The 13,047-nt window shown below is 41.4% G+C and overlaps 2 protein-coding genes across 6 annotated transcripts; one reads left to right on the plus strand and one right to left on the minus strand.

Annotated features, from left to right (window-relative positions):
• The first annotated feature begins 688 nt into the window (after nt 1-688).
• Nucleotides 689-9,578, plus strand: dzip1 (DAZ interacting zinc finger protein 1). 2 transcript variants are annotated; one of them, XM_061271123.1, is made up of 18 exons: nt 689-886; nt 1,013-1,606; nt 3,034-3,118; nt 3,205-3,320; nt 3,418-3,457; nt 3,559-3,668; nt 3,741-3,857; nt 3,941-4,003; nt 4,081-4,209; nt 4,895-4,943; nt 5,022-5,072; nt 5,834-5,997; nt 6,251-6,449; nt 6,635-6,809; nt 6,898-7,271; nt 7,409-7,530; nt 7,605-7,782; nt 7,942-9,578. In XM_061271123.1, exons 1-18 carry the CDS (start codon nt 689-691, stop codon nt 8,028-8,030), a joined length of 2,853 nt encoding a protein of 950 aa, XP_061127107.1. In that variant the 3' UTR covers nt 8,031-9,578. The 2 variants fall into 2 exon arrangements, with proteins under 2 accessions (XP_061127107.1, XP_061127113.1); XM_061271129.1 differs by having other exon boundaries at nt 689-862.
• On the minus strand, nt 8,946-12,610 carry LOC133147031 (claudin-10-like). Of its 4 annotated transcripts, none has more exons than XM_061271147.1 (5): nt 12,128-12,610; nt 10,338-10,499; nt 10,165-10,270; nt 9,985-10,092; nt 8,946-9,908 (listed from the first exon to the last, which is right to left on the minus strand). In XM_061271147.1, exons 1-5 carry the CDS (start codon nt 12,387-12,389, stop codon nt 9,722-9,724), a joined length of 825 nt encoding a protein of 274 aa, XP_061127131.1. In that variant the 5' UTR covers nt 12,390-12,610; the 3' UTR covers nt 8,946-9,721. The 4 variants fall into 4 exon arrangements, with proteins under 4 accessions (XP_061127131.1, XP_061127149.1, XP_061127142.1 ...); XM_061271165.1 differs by having other exon boundaries at nt 12,158-12,600; XM_061271158.1 differs by having other exon boundaries at nt 10,165-10,246; nt 12,128-12,598.
• Nucleotides 12,611-13,047: the final 437 nt, after the last annotated feature.

Below are 13,047 nucleotides of genomic sequence, written 5' to 3' on the forward strand. Positions count from 1 at the left end.
CTTACACGATCTGTTTTAACCAGTCATACTTGTTATTAGTGTAATGATGTAACTATTAGTCATCTGTAAAACTCCAACTATACACACCGTCAATTATAAATGTAATTCTCAATTCATCTGATTTACTTTGAAGGTACCGGATGTTAGTCTGGGAGTCACCCCGAAATTCTTTGGGTCAACGTCGGGAGAAAACTTTCCCAAATATTTATAAACGTCGACTATCACGACTGTAAGTTTATTTGCCTTTTGCAGTGGCTCTGCGGTACATATTTAACCAAAGCTTTTCACGGTCGCTGCGGCAAAAGACATCTTTTAAAGTTTTTTACGGTGTATTTTTGTGGGCGCCAACCGATCAGATCTCCGTTAGAGAAAAAAAAATACATTCCCGTTGGAAGTTTGTGAGGGGGACAAAACTACACGCTTTGTGCTTCATAGACAATACTGGCGCTCCTCGGACAAGTTTAAACAAGCATGCTGTTGTTCATCTACAAGTCAAGCGAGCCCCAAATACATTATAGGATGTATTGTTCGTGGGATTAGTGGTTCGAGTTGAAGAAACCCGACGACCGTTTTCGATAACTGCAGGTAAGCTAGCTGTTGCTAATGGTGGAATTCATATTTTTGCTAAGCATTAATTATTTCCCACGGGACGTAATTCAACCACCGCTGCTGCTGGGGAAACATTAAGATGATTGCCTGCAGTGTTTTGGTAACACTTCTCTCCCCAAGGGAAGCTCGTTTCTGTTTCCACGGCAACGCGGCTTCGGCGTTTGTCCTCGTGTCTGTTCGAAGGCGGAACCACAGAGAAACCACGGCTCCTCGATTCGCGATCCCTGAGGGAGTCCTTCATGATTCGGAGATGGTAAGGAGAGCTCGACTGGATCAGGTAGATTCGGATTTCCTAGAGAACGCTACAATCGAAAATGAAGGTTACTTGGTGTTGTGTGATGATAATTGTTTCGCTTTGCATGTCGAGCCAGATGTAAATGGCGTGCTTTATTGTCTGTTTCAGCCATTTCAGGACGGCATATACTACCCTTATAGCAGTGACACCCAGGGGAATCATTCATCAGCAGGGATCCCATCTCTCCTGAATTCCCCACTCAGCCAGCCCTCCGTGAAGGTCCATTCTGCACTAGGCATGGCTCCCTCCAGTGCGCCACCCACCATTCTGCCTTTCAGGTTCCGCCAGCGTAGGGAGAGTGTAGACTGGCGGCGAATCCACGCTGTAGATATTGATCAGGTGATTAGCCAACTAGATGTGGATATCCTACAGGAGCACATAAGCACCGTGACCTTCTGCAGCTTGGATGGAGAGCGGTGTCAGCGCTGTCAGAGCCCTGTGGACCGAGCGCTCATCAAGATTCTCCAGTTGGCCCAACTCACTGTCGAATGGCTCCTCCACTGTCAGGAATGTCTCACGCTCAATCTGCAAGCAGCGGAGGAGAAGCTGGCGAGTGCCAACATGCAACAGGAGCAGCTACTGGCCCACTTGAAGAAGCAGGAGGAAAGCATGATGGAGATGACGGCCGAGCTCAAGAAACGGAATAAGATTATACGCAAACAGCAAACCCTGTTCGCTCCGCATATCACCAACAGTCAAAAGGTACAATTTCTGCTAACATACGAAATTATCTTTAATTTGGTGTTTTGGTGTGTTTGTATTACTAGTTGCATCATTCTCACCCAGTTTCTTATGGTCCCATCTTAGCTAGTGTCTCATAGGACAATAGAATGGAATTTAATTGGGCTGCACAATAAATATAAAAATATCAATATTGTGATTGCCCACATAATATGCATATTGCCAAGCCATGTAATAAATTTCTTATTGGATTGTATGTTTTGATCTGAATTTGACCATTATTACATAATTATAATTATGAAGCATTATTACATTAATAAGAATACATTGATTTTGCTTATTTTATGTCAGGAAAAAAATAATTATTTCATCAGATAATCCATACATCCATTTTCTGTACCACTTATAATAAACATTTTATTTCATTAGCCCGAAGATTAATAGAAATGAGAGCTGACACAATTTCTGTGATTGAATTGTAAAATGCTCCAGCGCCATCATGTTTAGGAACGTTTAATGGAAGCTTTGTTTTTGGACAGGAAGGGGTATCTTCCTGCTGGCAGGCAGATGGTGGGTTCAGTTGAGTTTTAATCCACTTAAAGGGGTGCTAAATGGCTCCCTGGCTTTATTTGTCCCTTGACATTTTGGTGTAATGTATTGAAGCTAATGCATGCTGTGGTGTGTAATCCATAGCAGAGTGCATTCATATTCCACCAGGACATTTATATCGTAAATGAAAAATGATCCTGTTTCTTAAGTACAGGGCTGCCTCTGACGGGGCCAAGCAGTTGCTAAGGCGACAGATAGTGTGTGTCCATGTGGCTGCCAGGTGTGCACAAGCAGCTCACTAACAGTCGCTGATGAATAATTAATAGAGTAGTGTTGCGCAACCTTTATTGACACATGGCATCCATTAAAAAAAAATCTACACACGCACTGCGCACCACCAAACAAAAATGTCACAGTTTATGAATAATGATCTCATCTCAAATAAATGTGCGCTTCATTGAGCACAGAGCTGATATATTTGCAGAATGCCATCATTCATTCTGTTGAATGAATTTCCACAGATTGATGCAAAGGGTAACTATATCATCCTGCCTGTCACTTTGTCTGATGTATTTGTAATAAAGAATTTTCAGATAAATTACATGAAATTGGAAGTTTGATGCCCAGCACTATGATATTATTTAAGTTGTATTGTTGTGACTGCAGATTCTTCATATCCTTGATGTTGTTGGTTGCTGTTGTACATTATTTGGTCACACAGGGTTGGACGCAGCCTTTTTCTTTATATAAATAAGCTCTCTGTTTGTGTTTTGAATTTTTGTATATAAAGACTTTTACTATGTCACTCCCTTCTCCTGTCTGCTTCTCGGTCCAAATCCTGCACCAATTGTGACCTCTGTTTTTGCTTTATTAACACATGTCCTTTTGTTGTGTTTTAGTGCGCGTTTTGTAAAAAGAAGTTCCTCTCTGCTTCATTTCTTCAAAGTCACATGCAGCGGCGCCATCCCGATGAGAGCGACATGCGTAAGTCACATCTAAATTACACAAGTACCTTTTTGCTTGTGAAATGACACTTAATTTGCGCTGTCTGTCATTACCGTTTTCATCAGAGTTACAATCGAGCAGTGAGGAGAAATCTCAAATCCAAGCCCTGAAATTGGAGATGAACAGTCTGAGGGAGCAAATTGGTCAACAGCAACAAATATTGGAAGCCAAAGCGGCCGAGGCAAGAGTGCACAAATTATTTCACTGAGCTTTATCTAAAAAAAAAAAATGTCAGGACTACATGATGACAAATTTCCCACAATAATTGTTCTCCACAGAATCAAAAGCTGCAGCGACACGTGGAGGAGAGCGAGCTACGTAAGTCACCTCGCAATCTAGTAGGCAATGGGTGATGATTGTATTTTGTGAAAAAATATTAATAATAGATATATTATCATTGAATACAAAATCTTTTTCAGAAATGCGAGAAAGCGAGAAGAAATCTCAGATCGAAAGCCTCAAACTGGAGATTACAAATCTGAAGGATCTTATTCAACACCAACACATCATACAAGCAAGACCAACAGAGGCAAGAAAAAAAGCAATTTGAATCTTCTCACCGTTCAGCCACATTTTTATTCCAGTTTTTGTGCAATTCTAGGATGAAAAGCAACAGTCCAAGGACAAAGACATGCTAAAGGAACTAGATCATTTTAAAGCGGTAGAGATGGTCCAGATACAAGCCATTCAAAAGCTGGAACATCAACAGAAACAGCAGGTAAATATGTGCAAAACATTTATTTTATATTCTGCAAGTTTATTTTCACTGCAAAGTAATATTTAAAAAATATCATCCTCCAGGACAAAAAATGGGAGGCCAGGCTGGTGAAAATCACAACACATTATGAGTCAGAAAAGAACGACGTACAGTATTTCTTTTTTTTAAGAGTTTAGTTCCACAACATTTTTAACAAGTCCTGAGAGAAACATTCTCCTTTCAGTTGCAGAAAGAGTTGAAAAGATTGCAGTCGGCCATATCGGAGAACCAGGAGCAGAGCAAGAGGCAGCTGCAGGAGATGCGGAGGAAGATGCAAGAGAAGGAGCAAACCATCCGGGATCAGAGGGAGCAGGTTAGTAATGCTTCACATTCATCAATGTTGTCCACTGTGAGTGTGTGCCAACGCGGAAGCAGAGTGGAAGCACAGCCCTTGTTGAGGATTTCCTGTATTTGCTGCATGAGCTGAGTGATACGATGATAACGTATGCTGGATAGGGTGCTTAATCTACGGGAAGCTGATACTTTTCCTGGAAGATTTCTGCTCAGAATAACGTGCACTTCACCGACTACAACATTCGGTGCACAAAACCGATGCGATCCAATTTAAATCATGTTTTCACAATGACTGTTTAGCAGTCATTTCGATGCACATTGTCAGAGAGGTGTTTATTGTTTATCGCTGCCAAGGCACATTTCTTCATACAGGTGAGCCCAAAAAGAAAAATAGGAAATCAAAGTGTATCATGAATGATGTGTGAGGCAAACTAAATTTGAAACCATGGAGGGACTCGACAAGCCGGTCCGCTTCATCCCGTTTTCCATTTCAAAATCGTGTGTTTGCAGTGCATGTAACGTAATTGCGATGAAGTATCACAATATATAAGCCGAAATAAACAAGCAAACAGCAATTGTATTTTTGGATCTGCGTGTGTACTTAGTGCTGTTATGTTGCACGGGATTGCTACTCAGTGTAATAATAGATCCAATCAGATGAAAAATGACAAGTCATATGATGTTTTGTTCTATTCGTCTTGCAGATACAAAATACATCTTCAAACTTACCCGCTAAGGCGCATAAAGTATCAGGTAGAGAATCTAACCCATTATTCCTCATCAGAAACCCACCCGTGTGATCCTAATGCATTCTCAATGTCTTTTTTCCAGTGGTAGGAAGTGCACCAGCTCCAGAGCCTAAACCAAAGAAAGTTGTACTTGGTGAGTTCTGAACCCGAACTGTGAAATAAACATCAATTCCCAGAGTGTCTGAGCATGGGATTTGTTTGCATGGGGAATTATTGAAGGAATACACCTACTCCCCTCCTGTCCCACCTCTCTTATAACCCCTATTTTATCTCCCTGACTTCTAATGACCCACAAACTTACTGTGCTATTAGAGGAGCTCATCTCTGTTCCTCAGCTGGATCCAATACAAGAGCTGTCAGAAGAGGAGGAAGGTAAAATAGAACCTGAAACTCGAGCAGAATTGGCCAACTGCATGTCGTTTGCATGGATCAGCATCAGCATCAGTCTGTTGAGCAGCCGTTTTCTCAGCTTTGTTGTGACTGAGACCATCGTTTTGTTTTGTTTTTCATTTATTATGTTTTCCCTGACCAATCAGAGACCTTGAAAGTTGTAACTTAAAAGCCACTGAGGGTTACATAAACAGGTCGAGTGTTTTTTTCCGCGCTTGGTCGGCCTTCCTCGTGTTACCACCGTTACTGCTCCTCTGAATGTAACGTGGCATTCCACACAGTCCAAATGTGTTCAATACGTGCAAATCACACAACATGGCGAAGTCACACGCCAAAAAATAATAAGCGCTTCTTCGGTCTGTGAATTAATGAGCACCTCCTACTTAAATTGGCATGTGACCAGGGACAAAGAGGACACCTATCTTTCACCTTGGTGACCTACATGCGAGTACACCAAATGACCTTTAAAACTGATAGTAAGCGGGCAATTCAATCTTTTGACAGACTTGACCACCATCCCTGAGAAGAGGCCAGTGGAGAAAAAGCCTGAACCCTTTCCGGAGAAGAAAGCCAGGGTTCCCGTCAGAAGGAACCCCAATAAGACGGAAATCAAGCAACATCTCGAGCAAGTTGTTTTGACGAAACTGGAGACGGTGGGAGTGAAGCCGGTGAGCTACTGCCCGCTTCGCACAATTGTGTACAACCTATTTGTGGTGTCCTTTGATGGTTGGACCCTTTAAATATCTATAATTTCTCAAGCTGCAGTGAACGCACCATAACAGCTACAAAAAGAATAAATGAATAGTAAGAGTCTATGATTTAAGGGGAAAATGTAAATGTATCTATAAATGTATAAATTTGCATGAGGTCAAATTAATTCGATTTTTCACCCTTTCACATTCTCCGTGCCCCTTTTGTCAGGATCAGAAAAAACTGAAGACCAAAGAGCTCAGGTCAATTCTTGCTAATATACACACAAAGCAACAGAGCCTTGCAAAGAAATTTCCCGACTATTGGCACCATCGTGCGGACATACTTAACACTTTGGAGCAGCAGCTGGCCTTAAAGAAGAAGGACAGCAATCTCCAGTCTTTGGACAAATCCAGACACTCTGCTCAGGGTATGATCAAGTCTTTGAGAAAGCTTCTTAGCAAATGACATCATCTGACTTAATTCAACAGTCACACTATTAGTCAGTCTGTGAAAGATTGTTTCTGCCACCCGGACAAAATTAATGCCCTGAGTTAGTGTCAGCGGCTAAGCTGCTTTTAGGGCGGACGTCATCTGTGTTCCTCTTCCGTGTAGTGTTGCAGACGCGCCCTCGATCCAGTAGTCTACCATCTAAAGCATCGCAGGGCATCTCTGAAGCCGTAGCCCAACAAGCCAAGACCCCACAACCCGCACCAAGAGCCAAGACCACCATCCAACCAAAGACGTCTACACCTAGCCATAAAACTGCTCAGAAAGAACACACTCCCAAGTAAATCAAATTCTTTGAAAAAGTTAGAATGGAAATCTAGAAATTATTATCATTGTGTAAGAAATTAACAATCTTGCTTATGCCTTAGAACACCGCCTTTCAGCTCCTTTGTGGATTCAGAAGACGAGGATACAGACATGGAGGACACCGAGTCTCCTCAACAACAATGGGGCAAACCTTCACACGTCACAACAAATAAGCAGGAAGCAGTTCAAATCACTGCAAGAAAATCCAATTTGATCCAGGCGATGCCAGCTCCAGCTGGTCTTTCATCCTTTAATAGCCAACGTTCTGGTGGTGTGAACAAGACAGCAGCTGTCATGAAGATAGGGAAGGACAACCATGATGAGATCTATGAGGATGACTTTTCAGATGTCAGTGAGCTGCAGGAGATTGACTCCAGGCAACTCCAGAGTTTCAAAGACCAGAATGGCAACGTAGAAAAGACATCCTTCGGTAAAGGTAAGATGGCCAAGTATTGTAGCTATTTAAATAAATAAATAAATAAACTCTTGTTACACTAAATAAATGCAACTGTAAAAATGTTAAATAAATACCGAGCTACTGTCTAATATCCATGTAAAAATTCTTTTTTTTAGAAAACAAAGTGAGTGAGTTGGCAAGGAAAATTGAGAGTAAGGTTGCAAATAAAGTGTCAAAGAGACCCGTAGGGGGCGTGAGCATCTTGCCAGAGCCCAATGATGAGGTTCACGAGTTCTTGGTGAGACTAACAATGAACATCAATAATGGAGATTTCACATTTGGCATGAGTTAATGTTGGCATATGTTGGACAGTCTTCAGATCTGGAGGAGAGCAGCGATGACGCCCATTCCTCTTTTGAAGACAGACAAGGAAAATCGAAACCCGCCCACAACTCCGGAACAACGGTGAGGAGCAATGACTCACCTAGCACCAGCGTGTGGGACTCCTCCACAGGAAAAGACACTTCCAGAGGAAAGGCTCCAAGATCAGGTCAGTGCTAAATCGTCTGTAGGCGAAATGTCACGTGACCAAACCCAGGAAACAGCTTTGCAGGCTTTTTGTGTGTGCCGCGATAACCAGTAAAACAACAAGCTGATGTCAAGATGGTTTAAAGCCAAAATTGCTAGTCTTTTGTTTTGTGCTCATTAGGTTTGACTGAAGCTGGAACGGGGAGCACCTTGAAGAGCAGTCTGTGTTACCTCAGTGACATCTGTGACTCGGAAGATTTTAATAATTAACACAAATGGCACTCCTGATCATCAGACAGTGGCGAAGCTTCTGGTAAATTGCAGAAGGAACCACAAACAAGACACGCTACGTTGTGTTGTCTACAATCACATCCACACCACCGGGCAAACAAAACCGAGAACCTCGATTCCATATATGGAAAACGGACTCAGCATAACAATATGTTAACATAGCTAAGCAATATGTTAGTATAGCTTAGCGTTTTCAATATTACCTCATCCCTGTGCCAATGTTTTTGCACTTGGTTTCCAATGTGCTTTTTTTTTTTCAGATTTCCTTATATTTAGTACACATTACAGTGCTGAACATAATTATTAGACCTGTCGAAAAAAAATACAGAAAACATTCAAAAACATGTTTATAGTAAAAACTAGTACGTATTTGTTTTACTGTTTTAAACAGGGCCGAGTGTGTGACGTTTAATTGATATAATTTGAGTTACAGAGCTGATTTATAGTTCTTAAACTATTACATAAATGTATTTAGGGCAGCCATCATATAAACCTCACATTGGGTGTTGGTCTAGTAAATTTGTTTAGCACTTTGTGTAATGACACTTGTTTATAATTCTTTGTTAAATTAAGTCTTTGAGAATTTTTCTATAGAGAAGTATTTTTACAAGCAATACAACATTTATTGATTAATTGAGGAATACATGTCTGTTAAGAAACCTAAAAAAGTTCTTCGAGAAAAAACATCACAAGGGTTTGCTGTTGTTTGTACGTGTATCTTCTACATGCCACGTTTTAGTGGTGGAAAGGCAGAGCGTGTTTGTTCCTCCTGTCTGTGCATCCGGCCATCCAATAGCTGACCAAACTGTAAACCTAAACATTGATAACAGAGTTCAATGTTGCTAAATAGATTGTTTTAGCAGATACTAATTCTTTCAGAAGTGATAGTCACAGTTTGAGAAAGAAATGTATCTTTATAGCACACTCATAAAACCAACCACAGCTGAAACAAAGTACTGTACAACGTCAACAATATAAACATTTAAACAAAAACAAAAAAACACAAGCAATAATGATTTTCATAACAATATTGTAATTTTTAAAGCATAATATTCTGCTGTCCTACGGAGCAGAAGGTCAGTAATTGCATGGCAGGATATAAATGGGGAAAAGCTGCGGGCTGCTGATTGTAACGTGCATTTACAGGTCGCGGCAAGAATCCACTAGCTTGTGCCGAAAAGAAACTGGGTATGTTACATAAAAATCTGAAAAGGGAATTTTCACAATTGAATGTGACAAACCGCAGGGTTTGACATCAGGGGACAGGAGAGACAAACCAGTCACAGCTCAGCTTCAGAAAACTGGTTGGTCGTGATTAGTTGTGCCGACGACCTGACAACTGTGATGTCATTTTTAGTCAACAGCAAGTGAGATGGATAAAAACAGGTGGATTTTGCAAGTTGAATTTCTATTCCACAAATGAAACATTAATCACAACACTGTTTAGACTATTTGGGTTACACAGTACATATTATTACAACAAACATTTTAATATGGTGTATTACAATAAAGCGCTGACTCATGTTAGAGGGAAATCTTTTTTGTCTTTCTATTTGGACACGGTGACTGAAATGAAATTTAGCTCGATATTTCTTTTGTTTATTAAAATGGCCAATCCTTCTGGTCTTTCCTCAATACAAGACCGCCATACGTATAGTAATACATTTTGCTCAGACAAAGTCATCCCTGCTGAAGGTGGCAGTTGTCTTTGTTACCGCTCTGCCTTGTCCACTCTTCCTACCCTCATAAAACAGCGGTGGCCCCAGAGTGACCCTGGAAGATGTAGGTGGGAGCATATATGTCTTTCGGGTGCGGGCGGTGGCATACGTGGCTGGTCTCCGTGGTCGGTTTGAGGAACTTAACATCGGAAACAAAACATGATTGCATCAAAAAGCCTTTTCAAATTGGAAATTTTATTGTGTGTTTGTTTTACCTTGATGGAAGACCTTCTTTTCCAGAGAAGTAAGTCAACACTGTACCACCGGAGAGCAAAAGGACGGAGCCCCCCCAGCCTATGAAAACTGCAGCTCCAAGCTCAAATCTGAATATTGATTTGATTACGTTAATGGTGATCTTTTGCATTTGTCTTTCTCGTCAGACATCCAGTACTTACTTCTGTGCCCTGAAATTTGGGTCGAGGAATTCTGTGATCACCCTGTTGGCCCACCAGGAGTAAGTGATCATACCACAGAAGCCTAGCACAAAAATAGCCCATTTCTCTGAAATCCAGTTTGTCAACGAGAAAAGTCAGTAATATTTTTACAGTTGTCTAATAATCAAATTTACCTGAGGCAAGATAGGTGATTCCACCTGCAAAGGTCACTCTTGAATTTGCAAGCTCTGATCCCCCTATTTTAGTGCACTTCATGCCAATGAGAGTGAGGACGCCACCAAAGAAGCCAGTGATGACCGCGGAGACTGCCAATGCCCTACATGCATGCAGGAACGCTGCAAAGACACATATGATGACTGCCAAGAACATGTCCTGTATGTATAAGACATTTATATTTCCCAGTTAACAGTGCAAGGAAATATTCTGAGATTTTCTTGTGATGATTACAAATTGAATTTATGCAACTTGGAGGTAGTAAAATGCTTAATTTGCATTTTTTTTTAAAGTAACGATATTCTTAAATCAGCATAAAAAGTAGGTTGAAGGACACATAATTTTGTCTCTAATTCAAATTTGTGTTGGTCAGTCTAGTGCAGGGGTGGGCAAACTACGGCCCGCGGGCCACATCCGGCCCACGGGACCGTTTAATCCGGCCCGCCAACCCTGAACAAATTGTATTATTAAACTTTTTTTTTTTGTCATTTTGCCTGCAATGACTGCGTTTTCCCAGTAGATGGCGAAGCGCTCGCCTGCGCATTTACTACCGGAAGCCGTGTCAGAAAGCTCGGTGCACACTCACAAGTGCGTGTACGTACTCAGTAGTACGGACTTGGCGCACTCTCGCTCTATTCGTATCAGTCCCGAATTTAGAGCGTGGTCTTTGACGACAGCATTCTTATAATTCGCGCGCTGAGCTTTCAGATGCAGTTTTGCGCTAAAGCCACCCACAAACCTTCCCCTGGAATCCTTCCATTAAAATGAGTGGCCCGAAAAAAAGGAGTGCCGAGTGTTTAAAAAAGAGTGGCCAATTTGGCTCGACGTACGCGACGTGACGTTCAGCCACATCAACATCAACCCGTCACAGATCAAGGTAAACGGACCAACACCTCGGATCTCGCCTAAGAATTGCCACAACAAATTTTACTCCAGACTATGACGCACTAGCAAAAAAGGGACACCAACAACACTGTTCCCACTGAAAATGAACGGGAGGCTCTCAAGTTTATTGTAAAAAAATGCATTTTGAATATGATTTGTACACATAGCAGGGATTGAAACTAGCGACCATTCTCATTTTCAAACAATGCAGGATGCTCAAGGACATTGATGCACCACCTATTTGCGACTAATCTTAACCTGTAAAGTTCTTAAGGCTTACTTTAAGCAAGTGTTTCCCGTTTCCTCACCTCTGTTACCAGGTGTTTGCGAGTTAAAACTCTGCTCTGATTTTCAGATACCTTCACCGTGTTGCTGTTTTGATTAGTTTATTTGGATGTATGCTTTCACCGATTCTTCAAGATGATATATTTGGTCAGAATGTTTGCCGTTTGATGTGATCTCATGAGATAAACATCTTTCATTAATCTGACCTGCAGGCATTGAAGTGATGGAGATTGTTATTCATAATAACAGTGTCGTATTTTATGAGAATCACTGATAGCAGTTTTTTAGTGAATTTTTTTTTTTTAATGCTGTTAATAAATGCATTTGTTTTCAAAAAACTTGTTTGGAATATCCATGCTTTACTACCTACTAAAGGCCAAGATCTTTTATGCAATGACCTTTACAGGTCGCTTATATGACTTCACACAACGCCTACGTCCATCTGCTCCTGGTCCGGCCCTCCGGTCCAAATTTAGAACCCAGTTCGGCCCGCGAGTCAAAAAGTTTGCCCACCCCTGGTCTAGTGTGTAAGCGTTATTTGAGTTGCAATTGGAGTGAAGCATTTGTTTAAGGTTCTCACCCGATATGTGATTTGTTGCCAGTATCTTACCAGGCAGGGCCAGCATGGAAGGGTAATCTTTGCAGTCGGACACCCCTGTGGTGTCTGAGATGCAGTCCCTCCACAGGTTGGAGTAGTAGTTGGAGGTGGTCAGGACAATGCTGCCCACCTCAGAGAAGGTCCAGTACTCTGTGGGAAGGGTAGAGCACACCAGGATCCAGCCGCAAAGGCAGGACACAAAGCAGCCAATTTCTGTGTACATCACCACTGTCCTGTACTTCATGGTGAGCGCCAACCATCAAAAAGAGGAGAAAAAAAAAGGAAGTTTTTCCTCTGTAGCTTCTGTGACACTGCAGAGTTAGAGCTTTGACTGCATTTTGTTTTCCATCTTATCTGTTTGGACAGTTTTGCCCAGTCAGCATCATTTGCTTTCCCAGAGCTCGGGTCCCTGAATGATGGCTACTTAAGTCATCTTTTGTTTGCCTGCATGTGGGACTTGTGAGACAAACTGGACTAACCAGACTAAAGTTGCTGCTGTCATGGTTTGTAAAGTTAAACACCCACTTCTGAGTTGCACATCCATTTTCTCAGGTGAGCTGTGGCCTACCCTAACTAACTAAATAATTTAAAAAGCAAGCCAAGTCATTTTTGTTTGTAATCATTTCTTGTATTCATCTCCACTACATGGTATTCAATCTAATATTGTGTTTTTCTACTGGGAGCAAAATAAAGTTTAGTGTCTTGCTCAACGACACTTTGGCATGATCACCGGGCTTGTGGATCGAACCCACAACCTTCAAGATTGGAGACTGATTTATTTAATTTATTTAATTTTTATTCGCCTAGTAACAAGAAACATTTACCATGGGCAGTTTGTTGAATTTATGTCGTCATTAAAGCATGACCTTTGATTTTTTTCTAAACTCACAAAAAAAAAAAAA

Source organism: Syngnathus typhle, linkage group LG2 (genome assembly GCF_033458585.1).
Source record: "Syngnathus typhle isolate RoL2023-S1 ecotype Sweden linkage group LG2, RoL_Styp_1.0, whole genome shotgun sequence".
In the NCBI taxonomy this organism is placed as follows: domain Eukaryota; kingdom Metazoa; phylum Chordata; class Actinopteri; order Syngnathiformes; family Syngnathidae; genus Syngnathus; species Syngnathus typhle.

What these genes read in the sequence shown, in the direction of transcription:
- dzip1 (XM_061271123.1), top strand. Translation starts at nt 689, where the DNA reads ATGATTGCCTGCAGTGTTTTGGTAACACTTCTCTCCCCAAGGGAAGCT. An exon ending in AGACGGTGGGAGTGAAGCCG is followed by an intron (nt 5,998 to 6,250) that starts GTGAGCTACTGC and finishes CCCTTTTGTCAG; the next exon opens with GATCAGAAAAAACTGAAGAC. An exon ending in ATGAGGTTCACGAGTTCTTG is followed by an intron (nt 7,531 to 7,604) that starts GTGAGACTAACA and finishes TATGTTGGACAG; the next exon opens with TCTTCAGATCTGGAGGAGAG.
- LOC133147031 (XM_061271147.1), bottom strand. Translation starts at nt 12,389, where the DNA reads ATGAAGTACAGGACAGTGGTGATGTACACAGAAATTGGCTGCTTTGTG. An exon ending in AATCACCTATCTTGCCTCAG is followed by an intron (nt 10,271 to 10,337) that starts GTAAATTTGATT and finishes ACTGGATTTCAG; the next exon opens with AGAAATGGGCTATTTTTGTG. An exon ending in CCAAATTTCAGGGCACAGAA is followed by an intron (nt 10,093 to 10,164) that starts GTAAGTACTGGA and finishes ATCAATATTCAG; the next exon opens with ATTTGAGCTTGGAGCTGCAG.